Raw genomic sequence first — 12,627 nt, forward strand, 5'->3', positions numbered from 1 at the left:
CCGCATGATGTATCAATATGATCATCATCATAGTTTATTTTAATATAGCACTTATTAGCAGATTTTTTTACCATGGCTATGCTCTATTCATAACAAATGTTACTTTTGCCTCATTTACTATTACTCGATTTACAAACCTTCGAGGTGTAAATGTTCAGATTGCCATGTCAGGATTCATACATTTAATCCGAGCCTCATGACAGATGTTAGCAGGGAGTGGTTAACACTCCGACCCACCTTACCGGGTACAAACAATTATATGTGTATTAAATATTCCCACTGTTTAACAAATATTCTACAAGGGATGCGAAACAAAAAATGTTCCCAGTCTAGACATATTTTTTAATGGTTCATAACGTGAATGGGAATTTTTCGTTGCATCAAATACAGCTTTAATCTCAATGGAATATCTAATTTATGAATGGTACTCAGTTCAAATGAACCTGTCCACTATTTCAACTGGATGAGTTTTTAACTATAAGTGTTGTGAGTCTATGAACTGACAATGTACCACAAAAAACGCTACTGTTTCAAGGGATATTTATTCATTTTTTTATTTTATTAATTTAGATAGTCATGTAAGCGAGGACCCAGTCACATAGGTAGAGCAGCGCGTGAGGTCTGGGTCTGAAGCCCCAGTGCTGCTCTGCCAATGCACCTCAATCTTTTCTGATTTCATTTTATGCAGTGATTGGAAAAGGGGAACGAAGAAAGGTTTAAACCGATAAAATACTTATTTCATGCTCAGAAGCAGAATATAATGTAACAAAAATAAGGGATTTACCCAAATTACCCTCCTGTACCTGGGTATACAACACAGTCATATGCAAAGAAGATAGATATGGAAGAATTAATATCTTATTTATTTTGTCATAGGGCACAATCAATTACCCTAACATTAGTACACAGTCCTATAGGAATATCTAGTCAAAATTCATTCAAAACACATGTGCCATGGGACCGATCTTTGAACATAAATCATTCTAGGATTCATAAACACAAAAACATGCACAAATACATATATATTTGACAAAAAAACAACAATGGACTATTATAAACAGAACTCTGCGTTGCCAATACCCCTCAAAAAAAATATTTTGTTAATAACCAGTGTTCACACATTAAATATGGGTGATACACTGATGCGGACACGTTTCAGCCTTCAATTTCTTATGGGCCTCCTCAGGACAAGGGCAATGGAACCAGTCTCTCACAAAAGAATTATCATGTGTGAGTCGAAAATAGAACAACCGTCTTCCTATGGGGAAACACTCAGGTTGAACCTCGACACGAGAGACAACCACCTCTCTCAACAATAAATGTCAGCTCCTGGCGAGCCCTGGTGTCCCTCGCACAGACACTGTTTGCCTTTTAATTTAACGGTCTCTCTCGACAATATTATGCGGTCCTTGCTAGAGGCCGTTCCACGTGTGCCATAACTTTGTCGAGAGAGACCATTAGATTAAAAGGCAAACAGTGTATCACCCATATTTAGTGTGTGAACACTGGTTATTATCAAAATATTATTTTTGGGGGGTATTGGCAACGTAGAGTTCTGTTTGTAATAGTCCATTGTTGTTGTTTTTTGTTTTTTGTCAAATATATATGTATTTGTGCATGTTTTTGTGTTTATGAATTTAAGAATGATTTATGTTCAAAGATCGGTCCCATGGCACATGTGTGTTTTGAATTAATTTTGACGAGATACTCCTATAGGACTGTGTACTAATGTTAGGGTAATTGATTGTGCCCTATGACAAAATAAATAAGATAATAATTCCTCCATACCTATCTTCTTTGCAGAAGCAGAATATAAACATAGGCAACTTAGGAAGAGGCTAGAATATAAATAAATACTTGCCAGATCGGTAAAGGCTAGTGGATAGCCAGTAAGTGTTGTAAAAGATGTCTGATGAGTTAGTGGTTGAAGTTGCAAACCTTCAGGTGAGGTGTTGGTAAGACCCTTAAAGAAAGGGCTGAGTGTAATGTGCACTGGAAACAAAAGTAAGCGTGTTTAAAATCAAATGTGTAAAATGATATGCAGGGCCGGCTTTAGGGCGGTGCGACCGGTGCGACCGCATCGGGCGCTGACTTTAGGTGGGGGTGTCGTGTTTGCAAGTTAATCAAAGTTTTAAAAGCACCTTCTGCCAGCGTTCTGGCCTCCAGCAGTTTTCAGCTGTCAATAAAAATGTCAAGATAACTTCGTGATTAATTTTCTTCCTACAGAAAGATCGGAGGTTTGTCTAGTGGAAGCTTAGAGGGTAGCACAGATGATTAATGTCCCTTCTGCAAAGAACCTGTAACAGCAGATCACAAAATAACCTGTACCAGCAGATCACAAAGTGCATATAATTTAAATAGATCAGTGGGTCATTGCTTTTGTCTGAGAGATCCTTTATTACTTGCAGTTAATAAGTTAACATCCTAGCATAGAACAGTGACCTATTAACTGTCATCAAAGAGCTGCATGCAACCTGCAAGGTATAGATGAGAGCGTTATGATTTTTCCCCTTTCTTTCATTATTCTAATGTAGGAAATTACGTTCATTTCGTTCAGAAAGCTTTTATTCGGTTTGCGTAACACAACCATATAAGCTAAACAATTAAATAAACATTTATAAAATCCTCTTCTTATATAATTATTACAGACACAAAGTTGACAGTGTTCCTCCACCTATATAAATGTTCTAACACATGTTCATAATAAAGCATCAAAGTGCATTGTGCTATATACTGCCGGGATCCAATTATGCAAATATCAATTTATCTGACTATTACAGTACATAAAGCTGTGCAAATTTGCTATAAAGTGACATATGCTAATGTGCAAATTTGCAATATCTGTCTAACTATTACAGTACATAAAGCTGTGCAAATTTGCAATAACGTGACAGATACTAATGTGCAAATTTGCAATATCTGTCTAACTATTACAGTATATAAAGCTATGCAAATTCACTATAGAGTGACATATGTTTATGTGCAAAGTTGCAATAAAAACAGAATTTTCAAAGTACTATCGACTTTCTGGCAACTCTGCATTTCATTATAAAATTAGCCACATAAAAACAGATATCTGGGCTCTCCAACTTACATAGTAATTTCATAGCGTTTACAGTTAAACGGGTATCATATTTTAGAAAAATCGGTTTTAAATAGCATTTCCTAAGCGATACATAAAATTTACCCAAAAGTAAAAAATGGCAGCAACTCTGATTAGAGATATTATCACATGGGCACTTCACTTTAGAACATTTTCCCATAACCGGGAAGGCTACGAGATGGTGAACAATTCCCAGCCTAAGACGAGATAATACAAATCGATGCGAAGATCTTGTCACATCTACCAGATACTGCTGGAACCCACTTTTAAGTTCAAGTTGCCTATAAAACACAAATGTTCTTTGGGTCCCTATTAGTTTATTATCTCGTTCCCCCCTCTTATAGGACAAAAAGGAATCTTTTATCTCTTTTTTTGATAGTGTTATTGGATATTCGGACTCGTCAAGGCTATTAAGATCAAATAAAAAATTATACCAGTGGTTAATATAACTTATCCACGGTATACGAGAACAAAAGTCCAACTTTAAACAGTCCTTGATTATGGACTGTGTAAACTTAGTTTCGCTCTTGGACCAAATAGAACTCCATAAAAGTAAAGGCCGCAAAGCAGCCAAATTAGAAATGTAGTTAAGACCAGTTTTCCAAATGAATTAACTCAGTAGAAGCTGAGACAGGGGCGCTTAACAGCCGTTTAAGGAAACTATTTTCATCTAGTTGGAGTTGGTCAGCAGGATAATGACCCCATATTCCAGCCCCATACAGGGCTGAGGAAACACATCTTGCATTATATATGTTCACCATGTCCTTTACCCTCCGGTCCCCTAGTTTAGCTGCAAACCTAAATATGCCATTCGTGTTCCTAATCATTTTGTATCTAATATTTTCATGTTCATTGGTCCATTTACCACTTCCAGCAAAAGTAATACCTAAATAACAAAAAGAGGTAACAGCATGAATTTTAAAACCGTCTAAAAAAAAGGACCTTGATGAGTTCGACTTTTTGCCACATGTCATAGTATAAGTTTTTAATTTATTAATTCTGAGTTTCCTGCCTTTGATAAAATCTGCAAAGTTATTAATAAGCCGTTGAAGGCCTATTGGGGTACGGGATAATAAAACAGCGTCGTCAGCATATAATAATACTGGTACTGTCTTTTTATCTATCATTGGTGCGTCTGCTGGAATCTGATTTAAAACCGTGGCTATTTGGTTAATAAATAAAGGAGGGGCCACAACACACCCCTGTCTAATACCTCTTCTTACATCAAAAAAGGGTGTTCGTTCACCAGTTGGCCCATATCGTACACTACAGGATAGTCTCTCATATACTCGTGCCAAAAAGATCTCTTTCGGGGCCCCAGATTCAAGCAGTACGGTCCACAAAAGAGAGTGGTCCACTAAATCAAAAGCACTGCTTAAATCAGCAAAACATAAAAACAAATTACCCCCTTTCACTAATGTATATTTATTAATTAATAAATCAAGGTTCGCACATTGTTCAAGTGTACCTAGGCCTTTCCTAAATCCATATTGAACAGAAGTTAAAATCTTGTGGTCCAAGGCCCAGGTTTCCAATCTTTTTAGAAGGACCCTGCTCATAACCTTTATTGAAGAATCCAATAAAGATAATGGACGATAATTGCAGGCTTCAGAGCGGGAATCCTTTTTGAAAAGTGGAATAATTAGTGATTGACCCCAGGATTTTGGAATATTCCCTATAGCCGCAATGTTAAAAACCCTCGTAAGAATTGGGGCCTATAAATCCATTTCATTCTTATATAGATCAATCGGAACACCGTCCGGACCTTGTGCTTTTCCCCCCTTGCTATTAATTAACCCTTCCTGTACTTCTTCCACATCAATTAGCATAGGCAGTGTAGGCCATGTAAAATCATTATTTGATAATATGGTTAGGGGCACCTTGTCTGGATTAAAAATGTTGGTATAATGTTCAATCCATTCTGTACAATTCACTTGGGTCGTTAATTCTGGAATACATTTATCTCTTAAAAAGGGACTATTTACAGTTTCCCAAAAGAGTTTACTGTTATTGGTGTTAGCTGCCAGATTTAGTTTGTCCCATGCATCCGCTTGAAGCTCTTTTTTGTGAGCCAGTATAACTTGCTTATCTGCAACTCGCGACTCATGTATGTACAGTTGGTTTCGGGGAGTAGTCCCCACAGCCAATTTCAATTTCTGTAATGCATGGGTACATTTTGAGTCAAACCACCTCGGACCTGTTTTTTTCGAATTATTGGTGCTTTTAGTTAGTAAAGTCTTTATTGATCTGTTAATATCAGAAAAAGCCTCCATCGAAATGTCAGGGAGGATTTCTTCACTGAGGCAATAATCAATTTCATTCCTACAGTTTATAACCACCTCCTTTTGAACTTTGGGTGGGTCTACTCCGATCCATTTAATTCTCGTGCCATTAGACCTAACAGGAAGAATATTTAGAATACAATCCTCGGTATTCACCAATTTGTTACCCCAGTCTAAAATTACTATAGAAATACTATTGTGATCACTCACCACCTGTTCAGATATCCATAAGTCAGTATAAAAACTATTTGTGGAAATTAAAATATGGTCTATGTTACTAAAAGCATTCCGCCCAGTAAAAGTTGGGCATTTGATATGACCCTTTCTAAATAAACAATCTAATAAATCAAGGTCAAATTTTGCCATTATCATATTTAAAATCATACCATATCTACAGTGGGGAAAGTGTAACAAATCATCATCATTCTCATTAATGTTACTATTAACTTTCATAAAGCCACAGGAGTTAGTTTGTGTTGAAAGACATGCACGTATATTAAAATCACCTACCCAGAGAATAATGGCAAGTTTACCAGAGAGTGCCAATACCCTATCTATCTCTTTTTCCAAAGCTTCTAATAAATCTCCCCTATCATTGGAAAAGGTAGAATTGTAATAATTAATTAATATCAGATCCTTACCCTTTGGAAACTCAAATCTCAGTACTTGGCTGTGATTATATATAGATGAATAACTTATAATTTTACACCCAAGTATTTTATTTGATATGAGCAGCAACAATTCTCCCTTAGCTCTTTCTGTTATGGACGGTGTCGCACTCAAACAATATGAAGAATATCCTTCGACCACAAAAGGGCTGTACTCCATGTTTCCTGTAGGCAAATAAAATCATTGCCACAGACAATAAAATCCTGCCAAAAAGGGGTATCCAGTTTTTTGCCAAGACCTGCAATATTCCAAGTTATAAATGTGTAGCCCGCTTGTATTATTGTTTGCATTCTTTGGCTTGTAATAGAAATTGTAGTTGTGATTACATTTGCTACGGTCTCGACATTCTGTAACATGGATAGCTCGCTCGTTAACATTATTTGTGACAACAGAGGCATTACTCCCAATACTAACATAGTCTGTAACCACCTGCTTGGGGTTTATATATGGGGGTTGTTGTTTACTAATTCCACTTCCTCTTTCGATTGGCCTATAGACTACCCCGCTGTCTATTTCATCAGTTAGGGATGCAACCTCAAGGCTCTGTCGTCAATCATTATCCTCCAATGTGCCCAGGGGTTGGAATCTGTAATACAACGGGATAGAAAAACATGTAGTTTGGGGTACTAATGGGGGCATCGGATTGATAGTTGAATGGTATATCTTTTGGTTTGCAACGTGATCATTTGCTGGCAAATATCTATAAAAGAAACCCAATGGCAATAATGTAGTGTTAAAATCCCAACAAGAGGGTGGAGGAGCATTAATTATGGATTTGTACGCCCAACCTGGAGACCTAAAATTAATTATTATGCAGTCACCATCAAAGTTTTTTGGTAATGGGCCTATCCAACCAACTCTTTGGGTAAGTATTATCTGATCAGCCCCCATTGTGGGGAAACCACAATGTTTACATAACCAATGCAAGGTTTTGTTTTTTAAAGTTTCATTGGTTTCTAGTTGTCCTTCCCGTAATTTAGGTACATTAGAGAGGACAGCAACATATGCCCCGCATTCTGGTGGTAAATTAATAACCGCTGGTATATGAGTAGTATTAGGGTTATCTGTATTACGTAACCTTCTTGCCTGCTCCAAAGTTTCTTTCCTTTGAATTCCTTTATCATTTGGTGGCATAATACTTTCAACATGAGGTAATTTCTTTGGTTCCTCTAGATTTTTCCTATTATCTGAGTTACTGACTGTAGTTGTACCTATGCTAGGGTCGGCCAGTACTACATTTAACGGATTATTAGTTGCTGAATTAGTGGGGACATTATTTGTTGGCACATTGGTCTGATCTCTTGGATTGACTAGCTGATCTTGTGGTCTATAGTTATCCATGTACCCATCAAGTCTATGAACCTCTCTAGTCAAAATATCAATTTTCTCATGTAATGGCCGGATTATCTCAGTTATTTTCTCAATAAGAACCTCCATATTAAAAGAACACATAGGTTGCTCTTTATTCGATGTAACATTCTGTTTTATTGACGTCCCTCTTGTAACTATTTGCTTTCCTTTAGCTGTCCTGCTATTTCCTTGGCCTGTATTTCTCCTTTTGCCCCCTTTAGTTAAATTCGTAAGCCGGGGCGAGGAAAGTGAGTTAGATAGATTTGGTGTAATTGAGATCCGGGAGCTATGTAAGTTCTCCATATCAGCCATAGCTATATCAGAAGTTGTAACCGGTGCCCAATCTGCAATAATCGATCCTTCCTCCCTGGTTGTATGGACCTCTGACATCACGTTAATTAATTCCCCGGCCCTTGTACCTGTTCCCAATGAGATACGTCTCTCTGTACGGTCTATTTCATCCGCCAGGGCACTAACTGCTTTAGTCAGATATGTATCTATAGTATTATGTTTTTTATCCGTTGCAGGTTTTACTGGACGTCTGGACATGATTAAATAATCGCTAAGTATAAGCTAAATAACAATATGGACAACCAAGAGATGTAAACTAATGTATGTGGACATGCATCACATATGGCAATTACCTAACACACGTAACGTTTCACGGTCTTACTGAGTTCAATAGTTTCAGTAAGGTAGCCCAGCCCGGCCTCCTCTGGCCTCGGATGGCCGCAGACGGCCCCGCCCTTGTCCCGGGCTTCTCCTGGCGCGACCCGCGCGCGTCCCGCTGGACGAGGTTCCGCTCAGACCTTTATGCACCTCCTGGCGCCCGTAAGCAGCGTCGGCGGCGTCCTCGTCAGTAGCGGGGCTGCTGGGGGATGGAGTTCAGATCACACCAGATCGCACCGTGCAGCGGAGCCAAGCCCGGCTGGAGAGAAGGTCACACAGGGGGATAGCGGAGCCAAGCCCGGCCAAAGATGATTATTTCCAAAATAGGATTAATTTGGATATAAATCAATTCTGATTATTAAAAAGAACCCCCAACTATGCTGTTATGTTTTAAATTCTGAGTTTGTGCTTCTCTAGACCAAGCGCTATTAAACTATACTGTCTACCAGTGTGGATGACATGTGACTCCTACACCTTAAAGTCCTCTGTCTTATGTAACATTTCCTATACACTGATTTGCACACCTATGATTGATTGTCTCTGTGTTTTGTGCGTGTGATGTAAAGTGGTCTGACACCCTACACTGGTATAAGTGGCGCTATACAACTAATTTAATGCATCTGAGCGATGGAGTGGTTATGGAGACTTGAGTGGCACTGTTAAAGGGTCGTAGTGAGGAAATGCATGGCAGAGGTGGTCACTGGGGGGGCGCCAAAAACCATTGTTGCACTGGGCGCCACCAGCGCTAAAGCCGGTCCTGATGATATGTGCCCCTGCTAGCTGTTTATTCACAATAGGATTACTGGTGGTCCAGATGAGGTCTTCTCGACGATACTGCAACGTGACGTAAAATAACGTGGAGCCTTTAGCTGGGACACACCTATTGGTACGCATGCGTCTTTCAATCTGCTACATTTGACTCATGCGCGGAGACTTTAAAAAAAAATCTAAATCCATACCAAATATTTCGGTTTTTCTGTATCTACGCATTTCCCATAGATACCAAAAGGACATATCAGGCCCTTTGTTCCTTGAAAATAGCCAGATAAAACAAGCATATAATGCAAGGCATTTTTCAAGTTATGGTGATATTTTGTTTTTATCAAATGAGATTTTAATTGACCTCGGTGAGTAGATCATATAACAAGTGCATGTCTTGGAATCATTTACCGCACGATGGTTTCTTCCAAAATGTGTAGTCTGCAGAGCCCCTTTTTTGCAGTTCAATTTCTAACATACATAAATGACCTATTTGCAGCATCTTTCGTACAATGGGCTCTATGCTCAAGATGCAACTCTATTAAAGTGCAAATGTTAATAGGATGGATGAGAGGATGTGGCCTAACGGCCAGAGCTGCCGACTTTGGAGCTGGGGAACCATGTTCGAGTCTCGGCTTAAGGTTCAACAACCTGTGATTCTGGCCTCCCTGCGCCTACCGAAAAATGAATGTGTCCTTGTGTAAAATAACCGGCGCTCATGTAAAGCGCTCCAATACCTTCGGGTAGAGTTCGCGCTATATAAAACTGCCCGAAAACAGTTTTTTGTGTATATCGGTGTTTACATAGCGCGAGCTTAGCACAGAAGCGCTATATATTATCCAACAGAACACATCGCCACGCCACAATGATTTGTGGATCGGAGTTTCTTAACGTGTGGTTTGATCTATTTGAGCCAAAAGGCGCATTCATCTCTGTCTGCAAAAGAAGATGTGATAATGCCAGGTGGCAGGTGCGGCTTCAAAACATGGAACGTTTAGAACGCCAATTGCGCCTAGACGGACCTGTAAGTTACAAGGCTGAAGACCATATCAGCCTTCTTAGTTGAACTGCAGCGCGTTCCAAATCATCTGGGTAACAGTGACTCTTTTATATTTGCAGCGCCCAGAAAAGATAAACTGCGCTCCTAAGCTCTATGAAAAGGAAAATAAGGCACTCGAAAGAATCGAAGTTTTTATAACAGTAAATGTATAGTGACCCATTTGAAGATCGTAGTTTTCAGGCGTGTTCAGACATGTGATGCTTTCTTCAAAGAAATCAAGACGAATCTACCTTTTTGGCGCAATACCTGTTAGATTCGCAAATGGGGTCGCCTGTGATTTACAACGCCTTGAAACTGCAGATTTGTGGTTTGAAGAGCTGCATGAAAATAGCCTTTCTCAGTGTCGTTCTGAATCTGAGCGACAGTGATGTGAACAAACTATGCCAGGATTTAAGAAATCTGATTTAATACTGTTCTGTAACAGTACGAACATATGAAAATATCGTACCTGCGTGTGCTTGTGTTGTGACACACTCTGTTGTAAAATTCGTTATCCGAAAAGGACTACTGGTGTTTGTACTATGTATGCAGCGATGTGTACAGTAAGTGAGCGCTCTTGCTAGACTGTCGCCGCTTACTGACAGATATCTCGTCCTTACTCGAGTGGGCTGACAGGTGATTTGAAAATTACCCAACGTGACGCAAACAGTCTTTTAAAAATCGTTTATGCATTTCAACCAGTTGTTATTTTACTTTATAGACTTTGTGACAGACCTACAACTCATGAATGACTTGCAAACATTTATGAATCAGAGAACGACAGAAATACTCGTAAAAGCAGATAAACGGCGACAAAAAAGCATCATTATTCTGCACTGTTTTGATAACAGGCACAAAGGGCGCGTCTGGAATACAGGACTAAAGGTACGCTCCTCACCTCGATGTGTTTGAACTCGAAGGCCCTCAGCTCGTCCGGGACGGTACGGAGAAAGCTCTGCAGCCACTCGCGGCTCTGCTCCCGGTCTCCGGGCGCGTCCTCTCGCAGGCTGTACACCAGCCGGACGGCCTTGGCCCGCTCCACCAGGTTGGACGGGGGCTTCAGCTCTACGCCGCCTAGCGCCGCACCCAGGAACTGCCTCCCGCCTTGGAACATGGGGAAGGTGATGTTGAGGCTCTCGATGGCAGCGGGGTTGCCCTGTACCTCGTGCAGCAGCGGGTTGGGGGGCACGCAGGAGCCCTCGCTGCGGGCGCAGAGTTGCTCGAAGGTCCGGTTCATGCTGGTGGAACGCAGAGCTCTCACCATCTGGTCCAGCCTCAGCAGCTCTTCGAAGGCGGCAGTGGTCAGGATATTTTTATTGCCTCTGGTCACCGCAATGAGGGAGGCGTAAGTTCCCTCGGTGTACAGCCTCTGTGCCGAGAAGAGCCCGGAGTCGTTGGTAGGGAAGTGGTCTATTATAACAGCCCTCTCGCTTTTGGCGGGACCCCCGACGGGAGTGAACTGCTCCTCGATGTCATTGGATAGTCTCTGTGGTAAGAAGTAGAACCCGGCTCCCAGCCCTGCAGCCAGCACCATGGGCACCAGCAGGAACCACCAGGGATGCCTGGCGATCAGGGCGCCCAGGCGGCCGAAGGCCCTGGAGAGGGGCCGCTCCAGGCAGTCCGTGTGGCAGGTGGGCATGGCGGGGTGAAGGGTTGAACACCCAGGCGACGACCCTCAGCAGCGAGCAACAGAATTATGTGGACAGCCGCAGAGTGCACGCCGCATAAATACGAAAGAAACTACAACATTAAATAAAATAAAAACGAAATAAGAGAAAACAGCGGGACTCAGATACACAAATCAGTTCTGGTAACCTCACTCCAGTGGTCACTAGTCAGGGTGATATGGACTAGGCAGAGTAACAGCACAGAAGCTGCTCACTGTGGAAAGAGGAAGTTAATAAAGCGGCAGATCTGCCTGGTGGCGACATAAAGTAAACACACCGACCGACCTTAAGACCTGCTGTGGTGAAGTGGGCGGCTCCGAGTTTTCTTTGGAAGCGGATTGTTTTTTTTAGAGAGCCATTGACATGAAGATATGTTAGTGTAAATCTCTGATAAGGATGACGTACGTAATTAACCTTCGATGTTCCCAATTTTAAAGCACAGTGCAGATGACAAGTTTAGTACAGTCACCTTTGGTCATAAAAAAAGAAGTTCATTTACGTTTTCTTTAACAGGCAGCTGGAGTGTCAGCTTTAAGCCACAAATAGCAAGCATTGTCAAAGCTAATAAGTCTGGCCTTTGTGTGGTGCACTCACAGAGTGACACAACAAGCCGGCAGCTGCACCCGTGCGTATGTGCACACAAACGTTTCATACCATAACTACACGAATCAACAGCGGGCACGTTTCAGATCACGCCTGATGCATATCTGGGAAAGGACGAGGCTCCTCTGACTGCGAGTATCTAAGAGCGCATCCTCAATAACGTATAACGCAGGGTGCTATGCATGGAGCACTGTACATTTGTGGCAAGGTAGAAACAAGCAATCTCTAGAAGGCTATGGAAGCATTTGCATATTAGTATGAACATTGCTTGAATGGACAGGCACTGTCTGGTACTGAGTACACGGGCTTCCTTAATTCGACAGGGAGATTACCTGCACCTCTCAGCAGTGCTGCAGTATATTTAGTGAGAGCGTGTCCGCATAACACGTACTCTAAACAGTGAGTACCTGCACTTCTATATTCCCATTTAAAGCACTAGGTATGAAAGTCCTGGCATGGTAGGTCAAGTCTTGGTAGAATGAAGCT

At 41.0% G+C, this 12,627-nt stretch overlaps 1 protein-coding gene across 1 annotated transcript in view; it reads right to left on the reverse strand.

Annotated features, from left to right (window-relative positions):
- The window catches only part of PTCHD3 (patched domain containing 3), a 38,729-nt gene extending 26,852 nt beyond the window's left edge, over positions 1 to 11,877 (reverse strand). Inside the window, exon 1 of the mRNA XM_085631761.1 lies at positions 10,770 to 11,877. Coding sequence (XP_085487887.1) covers positions 10,770 to 11,510 — 741 coding nt within the window. The 5' untranslated portion in view covers positions 11,511 to 11,877. The remainder of the gene's footprint in view (positions 1 to 10,769) is intronic.
- Positions 11,878 to 12,627: the final 750 nt, after the last annotated feature.

Source organism: Triturus cristatus, chromosome 10 (assembly GCF_964204655.1).
Source record: "Triturus cristatus chromosome 10, aTriCri1.1, whole genome shotgun sequence".
Lineage (NCBI taxonomy): Eukaryota > Metazoa > Chordata > Amphibia > Caudata > Salamandridae > Triturus > Triturus cristatus.